Source organism: Salarias fasciatus, chromosome 3, assembly GCF_902148845.1.
Source record: "Salarias fasciatus chromosome 3, fSalaFa1.1, whole genome shotgun sequence".
Classification (NCBI taxonomy): Eukaryota; Metazoa; Chordata; class Actinopteri; order Blenniiformes; family Blenniidae; genus Salarias; species Salarias fasciatus.
This window is the reverse complement of record NC_043747.1, coordinates 14,854,042-14,870,547: the sequence shown is the minus strand read 5'-3', so window position 1 is coordinate 14,870,547 and position 16,506 is coordinate 14,854,042. Positions and strand designations below refer to the sequence as shown.

The window sequence follows — 16,506 nt, the reverse complement described above, 5'->3', positions numbered from 1 at the left end:
AGAAAATGAAGCGTGAGGACGACAGTGAGAGTGACAAATGTCCTTCGGGTAGGGAAGAGGAGTTTATCATTCTCTTCTCTGTCTCTTGAACAGGATAAGGTAATCTCATTACCTCGGTGTTCTGTTTCTTGTAACCGTTCATTTCTTTGATTATTTTAAGGGTGGGTATCTCGAGCACTGCTATCAGTTCATGGTTGCGACATCAGGGGAAATTCTGGGTCTGGTGTCACTTCCCTCGTTCTACTTTGTGAAGCTTTCATACGCCCATAGTTAACTTGGCTATCTATTTTGGAAAAAAAAAAAATAGTAAGGGTTTTTTTTTTTTTTTATGGGTTTGTTAGTAATCAGTCTTACCGGATACTTGTCCATTGGATCGATGAGCAGAGCGTCTCCAAAGATCGTCCTGCAGTACTCGGCCATCTTGGCCTGCTGCTTGAATCTGATGGGACAGAAAAACGAGTGACTTTGCGCTTTAACTCTACTTTCCTTCCCAACTACTTTTTCTGCAAAAGAATGGATCAGATTTGTTTAAAAAAAAAAATTGTACAAGCTCATGGACTCAAGTATTTGAATTCAGCTATTTCGATCACATTAGGGGCAGAAAATCAAGACATTTTGCACAAAGTTAATCTACTAGCTGCTGAAGTGATGAGCTTCCCCATTATTGCCCCACGACACAACTTACGAATCTACGTGGTTTTCAAAGGACAGGATGACGGGGTATGGCGAGGTCTTGAAAGCGCTCTCAGCGATTGCTTCAATCACCTCCTACAGGAAAAGAAGAAAAAAAGGAGGAAATGAAAAGCTGAACTAAATGAATCAGAACACGGTTCAACATTAAATTCTCATTTTTGTGCCTAAAGCTACAGAGCAGAACTTTGATTTCCATGAGCCTTTATGAAGCATAGAAGCTCTTTTCTTTTGAAATAATTATGTCATGAAATCATTTTATTAAGCTTTTAATATCATTATGCGGCTGCTGCCTCTCTTATGAGCTCACGGTGCAAATCACTGCTGCACAAATACTCCAATGTTAAGAGACTCACAAAAGTTCCTGTCATTTATACACATTCCTCTGCTTTTACAGATTACAGATAGGCTTGTAACTTGAAAAACAAAATTATGGAAGCAATACACTGCAGATCTTCCTTCTAACTGCTACACCAATAAAGAGAAACGGTTTGCATATCCAGGATGATACAGTTGTTAGTTCAGCTGGGAATGTAATGAGATAACCGTAGCGATTTGCACCTTGAAGGAGATCTCGGTGGTCATGGTGAAGCCGTGGGTGATGTAGGGCTCCTCGTCGGGCGGGCGGCCCTTCCAGCAGTCCAGCTCGACGCAGCGGCAGCCGGTCAGCAGCACCTGCCTGTACATCTCCACCGACGACAGGCCGGTCAGCTGGCCCACTGGGAGACCGACGGGAGGAAGGATTCAGCGTCACCATCGGCGGGAACAACGCGGCGACTGTGTGTGTGTGTGGAGCCCTGACGCTCGGTGTCACCTGTGAGGTACGTGTTGTGCGAGGAATTGATGAAGTAGTGGGACAGCGGCTGGTTCATGTCGTCGATGACGTCCAGCCTCTCCGGGGGAACGATGCCGTTTTCCTCCCCTCCGAGGTACCGGCTGAACGCCTGCAGGCTGATCTGGTCTGGAAGGCGGGGCAGAGCAGAGCGTGTGCGCCTCCATCAGAAAACATCTGATTCCGTCCAAACCGCCAATTCAGATTTTCTGGCAGTGAGTTGACGCTGCGGTGCGGCTTATTCGCCATCTCGCTCCAGCAGAACATCCAACCGTGAAACCCTCCAGATGCGAGGACAGAACTCCAGGTTCTGGCAGAGTTAATAGTGGCTCCATTTGTTCAAAGGTTTAATCCATTCTGTCCACAAATAACCGCTGCTAAAGATGTCAATGGACTTTCAGTCTTATTTAAATTATGATGCGAGTGAGGATGTTTTAGCACAGAGATGAAATGAATTCAGCATTCTTCTCTCTTTTTCTTTAACTGAGAATAACAAGAGAACCTTTTCAAATCAATAGTCAAAGGAAAGTGTCACAAGCTGAAACTCTTGTGACTATTTTGTAATTAATTCATCAGGAAATGCCCATAAGACGTGACATGAGAGCCGAGTTATTAACCTCTTTCCAGCTGGCTGCTGTTGGTCTCGTATTTCTCCATGATCTGCCGGACCTGCTCTCGCTTCAGGGGCGGGTAGAGCACCTCGTTCAGCCGGGAGTCTCGCTGCCTGCGGTTGATGAAGTCCATCAACTGGTCCAGAGAGATGAAGGGCTTCCTCTTGGAGCCGCTGTGGCAAAGGCATAAAGTGGTTATTTTATTTGGATGGCCGTAGTTCGGGTTGAGCAGTTCGATTCCTAATGCTCAATAAATTATGCAAGTGTACAATCAGTGAAATGCACAACTTAAATGAAGTCTGATGACTACTTATCATGAAAAGAAAACATGTTGAAAGAAGGAAATTACATTTTTTTGTTACACCACCGAAACAAGTGCAGTTTCATTAACACCCACCTTTCCTCAAAGATGCTTTGAATCTCTGGTCGGAGACACAAGCTGTCGAGGAACTTCTGGAAGGCCTCCCACGTGAAATCATCAGGCTTGATTCCCTCCGACTGCAGGAAGATGAAAGAGTTGCACAGATGCTGAGTTGATCTCGAGTGGGCGGCGGCGCGAGGCCCTAATTCACAACTGTGATTTAAAGGGCCGCCGCTCGCTGCGTCCGTCTCTTTCACACAGCGTTTGACGGCGTGCCGGAGCGGCCTGCTACTCGTCATGTCTGCTACCATCTGCTTGGAGCTGCACACTGATACCGACGCATAATACACAGTCTTACACCGTTTAACCTGAGGGCGAGAAGATAACAGGCGTACTGAAGCTCCGTTCCGTATCGGTGATACTGTGAATGGGCCTCACTGTGGTGCAGTGGGTAGCGTGGCGAGAAAAAGCTCCCTGTTCCAGACTCCAAAAGCACGTGTGTGAGGTTGACTCTGAATTTCCTGGAGGCATGAATGTCTGTCTGTCTGTCTGTCTGTGTTTGTCCTGTGATGGACCGCTGACCAGTTCGGCGTGCAGCGACATTTCAGCTGTTTGTCCTCCTCCTTGGAGGCAGCAGAGGGCACCAGAGGACAGCGAAGACATGGGGGACGACTGACAGCACAGCTCAGACAGTCTGCTCTCTCTTTCAAAGAGACATGTCTTGTGACTGACTCATCCAGACACAGGGAACCTTGTCTCTGGTCATTTACACAGCAGATACTATCAAAGGTTTCACAAATGTGACAGTGGCATGCGGACTGTCTTGAAAAGCCAAACTTTGAAAGAAAACAACCGATTTTGCAATTGAACATGTTTTAATCACACTTTGAGAGTGTTTTTCTACAGTCCTGTGGCCTTTTTGCTGCCTTCCATGCATTGCAAAGGCAAGCCAAGAAAGGCAGACGTCACCCCTGTGCATGAACCCCGTATGCAGACGCTGCCGCGATCAGTTGCCAGACGTTATGATTACCCGGTTATTGACGAGGCCGCACTGCTCCAGAGCCGTCTCCACTCGCTTTTTATCGGAAAACAGCTTGAGGATACTGGAAAACAGAAGTTCTGGATGATCAGCGATCACTGTTAAAGCTCAAGAAAAAACAAAAAAAACAAAGGACTTTAATTTATCAACAACTGGGCCGACACACACTGAGAGAAAGTGGAAGAGAGACAGAGAAGAGGAAAAGAAAGAAGAAGTGGTGAGCCGCTGCGCTTAAAAATCCGGCCGACAGTTTAAAGACGATTTGGTGTTGACGTTACTCACTTCTTCACAGGAATCTTCCCGTCCTGGTTCACTTGAAGCTTTAACTTGGTGTACCTGAAACCAAAAAAACCAGACCAGACAGCCCGCTTAAAAAAAAACAAAACTGCTTCCTCAAAATAAAGTCCGCGTAACCTGAAGACAAGACGTACACAGAGAGGGCTTACGCTTTGAAAAGGTAGGTGTTTCGTGATGCATTCTGGGAAAGGATGTTTGTGGCCAAAGTGAACAGTTCGTCCGTCCAAATCTGGGAAAAACACACACACACACACACACACACACACACACGGGGCAGAGGAGCAGGAGAGATTAAAACACGGCTGCTTGGCTATTCATCTGATGTCCAAACTAAGCCAAACAGTTGCTATATACAGTATAAAACACACACACACACACACACACACACACACACACACACACACACACACACACACACACACACACACACACACACACACACACACACACACACACACACACACACACACACACACACACACACACACACACACACACACACACACACACACACACACACACACACACACACACACACACACACACACACACACACACACACACACACAAAGAGAGAGCCTCTTTACAGCTCCTAAACACCAGCATGGCTGAATGTAAATACTGGAGTGTGTGTGTGTGTGTGTGATCAACATATGGCTGAAGATGAACAGCCAACCGGAGAGGAACTCAGAAGAACGGAGGCGGGAAGATGATCATGAATACATATGAAAGTACATGTAACGTGAGTGGATTATAGGATGGCGGTTTCCACGGTTACCTTCGCCGTGTTCTCCTGCATGGCCTGGAAGTTGAGGAAGGAGGTGTTGACCAGGTCGCTGCCGTGGACGACGGTGACCAGCTTCCCTTCCACGTTCTCCTTCCCGAAGCCCAGCACATCGCGCACCTTCGGCTCCTGACAGGCAGCATTGAGACTTTTTAGGATGTTCCATCTCTCACACACACACACACACACACACACACACATAATGAAGTCAGCACACCGCACAAACAAACTCTCGCTCAAGTCTCCGTCTCCAGAGAACAGCAAATGTGATGCATGTGGTGCGGCCCTCTGATCTAATTAAGCCAACGACTCTTTCCTCCTCTCGGGCCTCTCGATCCGGCCAGCAGCCCGCCGTCACACTCGATGCCTTTCTGTCAATTAGAGATCGCTCTCGCCTCATCGCGCCCCTCTTCCATTTCAATTAACGAAATTAGACGGAGTGACGGTTCATGAAGAAATACGCCGCGAACAGAACGTCCGCCGAGCAGCAACTGAAAGGATCGCTTATGTCGAGAAAAAAACAGTTTTCCAGACTAACTCCGTGTTTCCAAATTAAATTTGTTATATCAGTATGTAAGCAGTAGATATTTTTCACTTGATAAATACTGGATGACAGAATGAATTTCAGACGAGTTAGAGTTAATCTGACCTTATTCACCCGATCACATGCGAAAGAAATCATTCATTTACGTTTAAAAATTTGGCTCACAGGCTAAAAGAGGAAAGGACCAGACGGGGCCTGTGAGCCACCAGTTGCCCAGCGCTTGTCATGCATTATCAAACAGATATAAATAAAAGGATTATAACATACCGGATATAAATGTTAGTAGTGCAGTCATACATTAAAACGGGACGTTGTTCCAAAACAAACAGCGCCATTTCTGCGCCGGGCTTAAACGGCGTGCTCTGACTATACAATAAATAGGAAAAACGGTGCCAATATAAGCAGCTCTAATCTATTTTTAATACAGTGATACATATACAGACTGCAGTGTGGTGACGGAGTTAGCCAGTACCAGCCTCAGAGAAGAACTGGTAGATTAAAATGATTGTTTACTAATCAAACAGTAGACTGTGTCCAACACGTCCTGACATTATTTATGTTGTTTAGCCCCTCTGAGCTGGATACAGCAGTAAAAATACACCAACAGCGACCGACGCGGCAAGAAATCTTCACACGTCCACATGTTTAGACTGTTCGGCAACGACACGCATCTTTCAGATCTTTCACAACGACTTCCTCGCCAACCGTCGCCAGTTATGTCACTTCCTGTCTGCTGGTCCATCTGTCAGCGGCCTCATTAGCGCTCCGTCACCTTTGCGCCGTGGGCCGGAGAGTGAAAACGCACGCGCACACACACACACACACACGCGTGAAAGCAGGCGCACATCTTTCGGTGACAGTGCCAGTTGAGCATCACATTTCTGCTGGGAGGACGAAGTTATCGACAGCAGGAGGTGACAGCTTCTTCCTGCCCGAGTTCTCAGACAAACACACACACACGCCACCGACCTTTGGCTGCTTGGCGAACTTTCCGGTCCGAGTGTCCCTGATGGTGCTGATGTCGAGGATCTCCACCTCCTGGAAGACAGAAGAAAAACACACAAATGGGTCATTCCTTCTGCATTTGTGTGATAACTGAGATTCAAATTTCACATTTGACTACGAATTTGAGACTAATAAACTAAAAAAAATAAATAAATAAAAGAAGTGGAAGTAGTTGTTCTGGATGCATCTTCTACCTAAAATTTTAATTGATTCATAAATTCTCATCAGATGGGCAGGCTGGACCAGGTCTGCTCCAAAGCACTGCAGTTCGTCTCATTCTAGAAATGTTATGCAAACAGGATATTGCTAATTCCCCAATTTTCTTTTTGGTAACGCCATAAAGAGAATTCTGTTTTCTGAAACAGTCTCAGCTGGACCGGACACGCCAGTTTGATCAGCTCCTGACCTTCATCAGCACTCGTTGCGGCCTCAAGTGTTCTTTTTTTTTTGAAGTGCTAATTAGAATAATCTGGCACGGTGAACATGGAAAACAGACTTGTTTAACAAGACACTGCGGTATCTGCATTGAGCTTTTTGACGTTTAGTACTTAGTGCAGCTACAAACCGCCGCCAGCATGTCTGCAGACTGGATCCTGAAGCTACGCAGAAGGCTCGCAGCCCGACACCCAATCTAGTTATGCTCGTAAAATAGGATGAAAAAAAAAAAGACTTTAATCGTGTTCGGATGGTGCGATTGAAAACCTGAGTCACTGCAGTGTCTCTACAAACAGCTGGATTTATAAAAAAATAAAAAAATAAAACTGTAAACAGTTGGAGGAGCAGGTGAAACGATCAACTTCAGTTTACTGGAGTTTGCACTTCATGCAAAAAGCATCAGGAAAACAGCTGCTGGAGTAAAAGTCTGCTTTCGAGTAGATGAGAGAGAGAAGATGAATAAAAGGTCTGTGCAGAAATTAATTCCTCGGGCTAAAAGCTTTTGCTCTGTCGAGTTTTTTTATCCTCTTTCCATTAAACCCCCTTTTATTTATCTTTTATCAGACTCCCGTGTTTCTCCAGACACAAAACACAACCAGAGACGTCTGAACTCTGCGTGCACGGAAAGGAGAAAGGCTGCCAACAGCTGGTCGTATCTGTGGAGCATCTCCACGTGATGCGGCGGCAGAAACACGAGTTCAATCAGACACAATGCAAATTTACATGGGAGCATTAAGTGTGGTACTACGAATCATCAAATATTGATCGGCAGCACTGAGGACGAGGACGTGGACTGCAGCCAGGAGGCGGGCATGAGAAGAGGGGGTGAAAATGGAGGAGGTGGTGGTCATAAACAGAGCCATAAACACAGAGGAGGATGCATCCATCTACTCGTGTAAATATTTGTTTAGCCCCGCACGTCTTCTGTGTGGCTCGTCCTGCTCGGTCTTCCTGTAACCTGTTCATTTGTGCACAATTTACACTTCATGCATCAGGCAGTCCTTGTTCTTTCCATTTCATAAACACACTCCCCCTGCCCGACACACACACACACACACAGCCGCCGTCCCCGGCTCGGTTTCTGAACCTTTCTTCTCCATTTCACTCCTGACTGACGTCGCCACACAACAGGTCCTCTCGTCTTTATTGGCCAGTAGAGACTCGCAAAGGTCAGGACTGCTGGGCCTGTTGCGCTAAACTCTGTTTCAAACTCTGTCCTCTGATTGGCCTGTGGAGAATAACTTACTTCCTGAGGGAATACGCCACTTCTGGGTCTGTAGGACACGCGCACATACAAACTCACACTCACACACACACGCCTCCGCTCCCACAGGCCGTGGTTTCATTCTGCCATCGCCATGGTGATTCCTTAGAGACCCCCCAGTAATGAGACTACAACTTTGTCGGCAGTGTGTGTGTGTGTGTGTGTGTGTGTGTGTGTGTGTGTGTGTGTGTGTGTGTGTCACTTTCTTACAGACGGTAATGTAAATCACACATACAACACACACTTTTCAACATCAAACTGACATACGTCCATTTGCTGAAGACTTAATATAACTTTTGCTTGACTAACTTCAAATCATGTCAACGTCCAAAAATGAATTACTGAGCATTCTTATTGGCGTTTGATTTTTTTTTTAATCCACACACACACTAATTTACACTGGCGTTGAGCACACACATACTTGATATGCAGGTCCTGACTTGTGAAACATCTTGTTGAGCAAGACAGGGTGTGTACGCGCGAGTGTGTAGGTGTGAGTGTGGAAAAGCCTCGGAAGCGAGCAGGAACTGCGCGCGCCCCCAGAAAGCATTCGGCTGGAGACGGGCACAAATGCGTCACCACGTGATCCGAGAAGCGCGCAGATGCGAGGTGAAAAGTGAGCGTTTTTGCCACATAGTTGTGTATCCGAGCGCATGACGCGGTGCGTGTGTGTGTGTGTCCGCGTGAAGGCCGGCCATATCTGAGAGCACATTCCTGACATATCCCAGCCTTCTGCTCAGTTAGCATGTGTATATCTGTGTGGGACTCGGTGTGTAATATTTAGCTAGTAAAGGCAGCTGCAGAGCTCCATTCATCTTCCTGCGCCTCGTCCAAACACATCTCGCTCTATTTATCACTTTGGGTCTCAGCTGCAAGGTCATTACTGCTGCAAATGAGTGTGGGCGAGACTTCTCCAGGAGTCATGTTATGTGCTATAATTCACTGAAACCGACTCTTTTTGCAAGGCTCCAGTGAGTATATTAACCTCAAGTTAGTGATTTCAATTAACATTTCCATACGAGAAAAACAGAGCGAAGGATCTCTTTGCCGATAACAGACCTCCGAACTTTGGCACAGCTATTATCTGAACCTGCTGCTCAATGTGAAGGTCAGTCCTGTTACTATTTCACTAGACTGCCGGTTCCTGAAAGACCAGCGCCTTTATTGATCCTGAAGTAATTCAGTCCTCCTGGCCGCAACTTCAAAGAATCATTAATGACTACGTGAATCTGAAGTAGCTACAATCCTCCTGCAGCTTTGAATAGACCTTTTGTTTTTATAGCAGCTGTTGGCACGTTGGTAGTTTTATTGTTCTCTTGCTGCTTGTCCTTGCTGTCTTCAGGGATTTTTAGATCATATAACACTCAATATAATCATTGTAGTGTCACCTAAACCTAATGAATTTATTAGTAAGGAAACTAATGCAGAAAATGTCACAGCTCAACAACAGACTGTAATCAAACAGCTGAGATCACATAAGAATCAAATGTTGATTTGATTTCCAATTAATACAAACATGTAAATGCATGATGTAGTTGTCTTTCCTACAATGCATGGAATAATAAATTAATCCAGTTCAGTCAGTCTTCTGTGGTATGTATACTGTGCACGTTGAAACCTTGTAATATATTGTTAAACGTAACACCACAAGTCTTCAATTAAGTCACTAGTCACTGGAACAAATTTAGCTTTTTTTAGCAATCTGCACAATACTGGTCATATGTGATAAAACAAGGCGCATCCAATAATCATGATTCAGACATTCAGCCTTCCAACTTATGTCGGAATCATTTTCCTCTCAATAATAATCAACAAAAATGCAACCGTTTGTGCAAACCTCCTCAGACTCATGTGAGGTATCGCTTGAATTTGCAGGTATTAACTCGAGTTTGCTTTCTAAAAAGTATCCCCAATCAATCTTAGCGAAATCAATCACGTTCTTGAAAAAGCACATCTTCTCCTTTTCTTACCAAGAGTTGAATAAGATGATCGATATCAGCGTAATGCCTCTACATTAGCCACTTAATCAGCTTAGCTTATCGCAAACTCAGGAAACATGGAAAACAGCAACAAATACTCTGATGCTTGGTAACAAACATTCTCTGGCCTGTTTAGAGTATACGAAGCCTGCTGAAGTTCTGGTTCAGTTTTTCCATTTGTGAGTGAGACCTTTAAACTTCTGAAGGTGCAACTCGGAGTGTGCTCACTTGCTCGCACTGAAAAGGTCAACGCTATAGGCTTAACCTTTCGAGACGTCTGCATGCTCCGGTTATTCCGATCTGGCGATAGTTAAAATACTGCAGCCCGTAATAAAAACCCAAAACAAGCGCAGTGAAAGTCGATGCGCTGCGATTAGAGCCTTGTTCACTTAAGTCTCTTCCTTCCTTCATTTCTCTGATTGCCTTTCCACTTCCCCTCCTCCCTCTTGCCCCGCTACCCTCCTCCATTCATTTTCTTAAGATTAGAGGAATATGAAAGGGCAACTGAACAATCAAGCGGGCGCCACTCCTTTCCTGTGACGCGCCGGCGTTGGGAGAGATCGCCGCTGCCAAGTACGTCTCGTGTGACCAGTCTGGGCTCCGGTCCAACGGGCTGCGACGACGGGCTCATGGGAAAGAGATCGCCAATGCACGCCGACACGGACGGCGCTGGCGCGGCGAGCGCCTCCGCCCTGCGCCGCCGACTGGGGAGAGGAGAGGAAGGGATGGGGACGAGACTTTAAAGGACACAGCGCCGAAGGGAGTGCGAGCTGTTTTACGGCCGCGGCGAGAGAGTTGGCAAGTTGTTTAAAGACAGAGGAGGAAGACACTTCATACCCTGGAGAGGCAAGAGAGCGAGCTCTAACTGGACGTATCTCTGGATCTGAGTCCAGCTCTGCCTGTCCTCCTCTCTCACTCTGTCTTTATCACTTCATCTGTACTCCAATTTTTCCCCACATTTCTGTGGTTTGGAGAGGGTGAAAATGAAAGTGAACATCATACAGCAAATGTGTGAAAGTTCACATTTTAGCCCCGTTATCTGACAAATGAGACCCGGGGTGACTTATAATGTGTGCGGCTGCAGCATCTCCAGAGAGAAGACACTGAGAAACAATAAAACATGAAAGAGAAATGAGGCCCTGCCAGCCGTGCGAGGATGGAAAACATCATCGAGGGAGAGGACATCAATAAAACGAAGACATATAAACACATAAGAGTCACACCGAGTGTCTCGCAGTGCAAGTAAATACAGGGCCAAACCGGAGGCTGAACGCATACACAGAAAAAGGCACGAAAAAAAAAAAAAAACTAAATAGCTGCAACAATCGTAAATCTCTCACTAAACACAAACACACGGGAATCAGCAGGGGTGATCTTACAACAGAAACCCTCATGTGCACAAACACACACACACACAGACAAAGAAATCCAAGAGAGCAGTGCATGGCGACGACTGGTAGGTAGAGAGCTGCGTCAGTGTTTTTTAAGAGCACTTATTTAGTTTGGAGTCGGGGATATTTAAGAAGACAGAGTGAAAATATAAAGCTACAGCAAATAATTTCAGATGAATTCAAAACTGGATGCAGCATCTTCTATGGAAGACACGTTGCAGTGGAGAAAGGCGCTGCAGACAGGCTAAAAACGGCATGACAAAAAAAAAGCAAATATACATTTCTGAAACGCCACAACAAAACAGACTGAATTATAAAATTAACCAAATGTATTTTTTATAGTGAAATCTGCATGAAGACAAACTGAGCAAAGTGAGCACTGAAGCATTCCAGTGTGGCCTAGTTATTCTTTTTGTTTTGACATTTATGGAGGCAAGTGTCCCACCGCTGAATGTACAGTGTCTTACCATTTCAGTGCCAGATTTTTCTTTAATACAAATATTCATAACACTGAAACGTTTGACCAAACAAACACAAGGGTCAACTAGGGCTGTGCAGTATAGGAAAAAACTGATTTATACTGTGATATAAAAAATAAAATACATCCATTCTCAACAGATGACCTGAAAAGCCCTTTAACTTAAACTTGAGCTAAACCTGTTGGATGCTGACTTTTCAATGTTGTTACAAGCAGCTCAGTCCACGTGTAGAGGTGTGGTCTGCCTCAGCAAACCGTGATTGGTGGATGGCTGCCTTGTCGGGGACGTTGAGTTCATTTGCCTCCAAAATGGACCTGCGATGCGACTATTGTGCACACACACATTGCTGTGGCTGATGCTAAAACAATACATTGTGCAGCTCGCCTCTCCACATAGACCAAGTTAAAATCATCCAGTTTTTCCTCAGATCAGCTGTTGCGGATCCTATAACATCTGATTGCAGCTGTCCGATAGCATTCTGAGACGCTTCCAGTCACACAGACAACCACAACGAGTGCGTGTCAAAACACAAAATTTGTTGGATTTGTTACAACAAAGGAATACGCAACATTTTTTTTTAACCATTCGAATGGTGTCAATTTGTCTGATGAATAGCAGAACGGAGAAAAGCCAAGCAGCTCTTCCTCGCTGCTGCTATCGGGTGTCTGATTAGCACCTCTCAGTACCGGGCGGCTGACGCACATCTCCACAGACCGACGCTTGCCAGCGCAAAGCGGTTCTCATCAGGGACGGACTCCAGATCTTGGAAGCTGAGGAGATGGAAAGGCCTCCGACGGTCCTGACCGCAATCCCATTCGACACTTGTGGGATCAGCTTGGGCGTGGCGTTCCTGCCGGAGTGACCAACACAGCCACACTGGCCAGGAGGAGGAGGAGGAGGAGGAGGAGGAGGAGAAGCTACAGCTACAGTAAAGTTGGCTTTTCAAAAGCTCAAACTACATCTGTAACCCTCTTCAATCTTTTATTTGGATGACACCTTAGTGCAAGTTAAACAAGCCCGTTACAAAGTGTCCATGATGAGAACATCATTGCCTTTTCCCTTATTTACTTCATGACTTCCTTGCTTACAGGGTGACTTCCTGTTAATGCAATACTGAAAGGTTTATGGAGGCAGCTGAAACGTTTTAGATATACGAGACCGCGGCTACAGAGTCCAAATCATGAATGCATTTACAGGTTGGGACGATATTTAACAGTCTGATAGTGAAGGTGATCAGAAACGTAAAAAGTAAAACGGTGTTCATAAAATTGAAATGCTAAAATATTGAGCAATACTTCAATCTTCAAGCTCTGCAAATTTGACAAAGCGCAATCAGCTGAAAAACATTGTGCTGTTCACCAATTTAAAGGTTTCAAGAAAGTTAATTATTTCATAGCTGGTGGCTACAGGGGAGAATTCAGAAACAGCGAAATTAAAGAAGAACAACACGGTGAACAAACTGCTTCTGAAATGCTAAATGTAGTCGGGGACAAAACCCACAAACAATTGCAATATTCTACATATTGTATGTGTGCCTGAGGTCATGTTGTCCTCAGACTGGATAGGAATGAAGTGAGAGGATGCAGCAGGCAGCAGTTCAGCCAAATCTTAAATCTGTAAATTTGGAGTTTTCATCCATTTAATCTGCATGTGAGCAACTACCTCAATGAGGAGAACAATATGCTGTGAACTGCTGTAGGGATGATTTCACCAATCTCCTGCTTCCAAGTTTGTTTAATCTGCTGATATGTTCAAAAAAATGTCCAAAAATAAATATACATTGATGCACACATTGCGGCGGACTGGAGACAAGACACAAAACAGCCCCGCGCACGTTCACATAGAAACGCAGACAGAAAGCAGGAAGCATCTGCTGGCACAATGGATTCGATACCATGCAACCTCTCAGTTCTCCTAAGCTATGCGGGTGCGTGTGTGTGTGCTGAAATTCTTTAGGTGCGTCTTTGTCATTACGTCCCTTTTTTCCCCCGTGTGTGTGTGTGTGTGTGTATGTGTGTGCGTGCAAATGAAGACCGCCCTGCCATGTGCTCCAAATGATAATGTCAACAGAAAACTCGAGCGTGTGCCTGAACGACAGGAGGAGGAGAGGAAGCCGTCACATTATCAACTGACACACTCAGCTTCCCCCTGTCAACGGCCATGTGTGCGCAAGAACGGACAGAAAGTGTGTTATGTAAACCTCCTGTTCCCGGTTAATTCCTTGTGGATGTCCGACTTGAGCCAGGGAGATAATCTCCATTAGATCTCTACTTGTACCTGCCAACAGTCATTCCACCAGCAATTCAGATGGCTCATTTCCCCACAACACACACACACCATAAGTAGCTGCCAACGCTCTGAAAACAAACCAAATGGCACATTTTTGGTTCAAACACACATCCCTACAGTTCAGTTAGGTATGGCTCTGAGTTTATATGTTAACCTCTGACCTTCTATTTTGATAACATGTATCACATTATACATTTTTTAATATATTTTATATTTAATACAGTAATTTTCCTCGCCAATGTGAAGCCAGACTGAGGCTTTCACTGATGTAATTATCATTAAAAGGGCAAATAAATGATTCATTATAATATAATAAATATATGAATATAACAAAAATCATTGTAATTGTTATTTTATATAATAACAATGTACTTCGATGGCACTGAACGCACAAGACGGAAGTCCTGAGAGTTGAACTGCTGCGAATCTGAACTACGGTTCTCTGAAGGCCCCTTCTGGACTATTCTGCGTTTGTGTCACCCGCCACCTCACGACGTCCCGTCTTGTCATGTTGAATTTACAATTTTAGACCTTCCGGCTGTTTGTTCAAATCTCACCACAAACTACACCTGTCACAGAGGTGTGTGTGTGTGTTTGTGTGTGTCTATGTTCGTGCGTGCATGTCATCAGTGTGGCATGTGAAATCAGTTCCACGCGATTAGAGGTTAAACTGAAGTTCTGTGAAGCCTCGGTTCCGTCCCCGGAGGGCGAGTGTTTAAAAGCCCAGGTGCTACTGACATGACCTGCAGCCCTTATGAGAGGGAGGAGGAATCAAACCGGAGTACGCAGGGACGCGAGAGAAACCTCTGACAAAGCCAGGGATTTGAAGCAAGAGGAGGAGGAGGGAAAAGGGGGCAACAAAATTCCCCAGAACCCCTCTGTCCCTCGTCTGAGCAACTTCCTGCCCAGTTTCCCACGCCGGCAGAGAGAATGAGTGAGATTAGAAATGTTGTTGCAAGAAATTAAGGAGCAATAACAGTGGAGAGACTTGACCGTGTGAGACGACTGACGCCTTAATGCAATGAGGAGGACGGGAAGAGACGATGTGGAATAAAAGGAAGGTGAGAAGCAAGAGGAAAAGAGAGATTAAAATAACTTTTCCCTCTGCTGAATGATGTCTACCAGCTGCCTTAAGAGACTCGAGAAAGGGAACCAAGAGAATGAGAAACCGAAGGCCGCTTGGCGTTGTAGAGACGGAGCAGCTGCCAACAGCAGAAGTGTGAAATAAAGGATAGCCAAATGAAAACAGGGCGACCGGGAGGACTGCCGCTGCGCCAGGTGCCTCTCTACTCGTCCCGCTGCGGTGGGTGAAGCTGCGGACCGCCGGGAGCGGCGAATCAAAGGCTCTGCTTTATTTATTGGAGGCAACACTCTGGCTGACACCTCCCCTGAGCTGGCACCGACCGCGCGGAAAACGAAGCGCGGCGATGTTCTTTAAACTAAACAAGGTGCCGCGAACGGCGTTCGGCCGTCACTTTCCTGTGAAGGAAATGTTAGATAGGAAATATAATGTCTCCAAAAATGATGTTTCTCATTGGGTTTACTGCATTATTACCAAATTATTCATCGATTTAACATCCCACCCTGACCTATGATGGTTGGGACATGTTAAGAATTAACTGACCGAATAGAAGAGATGCCTCACGGACCGCCATGAGTCACTCGTGGTTAAAGAGCACGTTTACCAAATCTCAACCAAACGGGACGGCGATGATGCAACCAAATGAAAGATTTCCTCTCGGTCATCCGGGTTTGGTGGCAGAAGTGTGTCGATCGCTCCCTCACAGCGGATGGTTTCCAAACAAAGAGATCAAAATGTGTCTGAATGTGCGCAGACTTCCGTCCACACAGCTGTTTGCCGGGATTTAACAAGTTTCTGTGGATGTTTGAAAAGCCACCAAAAGAATTCAAAGCAGCTCCAGCTCCTGCCTGCACATGGAAACAAGCACTTTGAAGACTATTCCTTGCTGATGTGAAATGATTAACAGCATTTAGTTTCACATTCATCTCAGCCTTTTTGGAGGAACTCTGTAACCTTTCTCCTCCTCATACTGAATATGTCAAACTGAGGCTGCAGAGACAGAGACGGATAGCAGGGAAGAAAGCTTTTTTTTTTTTTTTAACAGAGGACAGAAGAAAAGGACACACAGCAGGATTAGCAGGAAGTCGTGAGCATATGTTGTAACAGATGTGTGGATTCGGGATGTCGGTGTTGTGTAACGCTCGGCCGCTGGCGTGCACTTTGCGCTTAGCATTTTAGCTTCAGTTAGGCCCAAACCACCAATAAATATTTAAAAAAAAAAAAAAAAAAAAACGTATCGAGGAGTGAGTAAAGGGAATAATAAAACCCCAAGCTGCTAACAAGAGCTCACAGTCTGGAGACGGTAACCATGACAAAGACCGTTTTCCCGGCAGTGAATGTGAAAAACCAAGATGTTTCCTGCAAAATGCAGTCACATCTTTTTTTAGGGGGGGAAAAAAAAAGTTCTGCAGCTCCTGAAAGTTT

At 45.4% G+C, this 16,506-nt stretch overlaps 1 protein-coding gene across 1 annotated transcript in view; it reads right to left on the bottom strand.

The window, feature by feature from the left end:
- plcb3 (phospholipase C, beta 3 (phosphatidylinositol-specific)) overlaps positions 1-16,506 on the bottom strand; it is a 45,331-nt gene that overhangs the window by 11,635 nt on the left and 17,190 nt on the right. The window contains exons 3-13 of the mRNA XM_030119475.1: positions 6,128-6,196; positions 4,609-4,743; positions 3,980-4,059; positions 3,816-3,869; positions 3,525-3,597; positions 2,531-2,631; positions 2,140-2,306; positions 1,505-1,651; positions 1,252-1,409; positions 686-768; positions 355-439 (exon numbers count right to left, since the gene is read on the bottom strand). Coding sequence (XP_029975335.1) covers positions 355-439; positions 686-768; positions 1,252-1,409; positions 1,505-1,651; positions 2,140-2,306; positions 2,531-2,631; positions 3,525-3,597; positions 3,816-3,869; positions 3,980-4,059; positions 4,609-4,743; positions 6,128-6,196 — 1,152 coding nt within the window. The remainder of the gene's footprint in view (positions 1-354; positions 440-685; positions 769-1,251; positions 1,410-1,504; positions 1,652-2,139; positions 2,307-2,530; positions 2,632-3,524; positions 3,598-3,815; positions 3,870-3,979; positions 4,060-4,608; positions 4,744-6,127; positions 6,197-16,506) is intronic.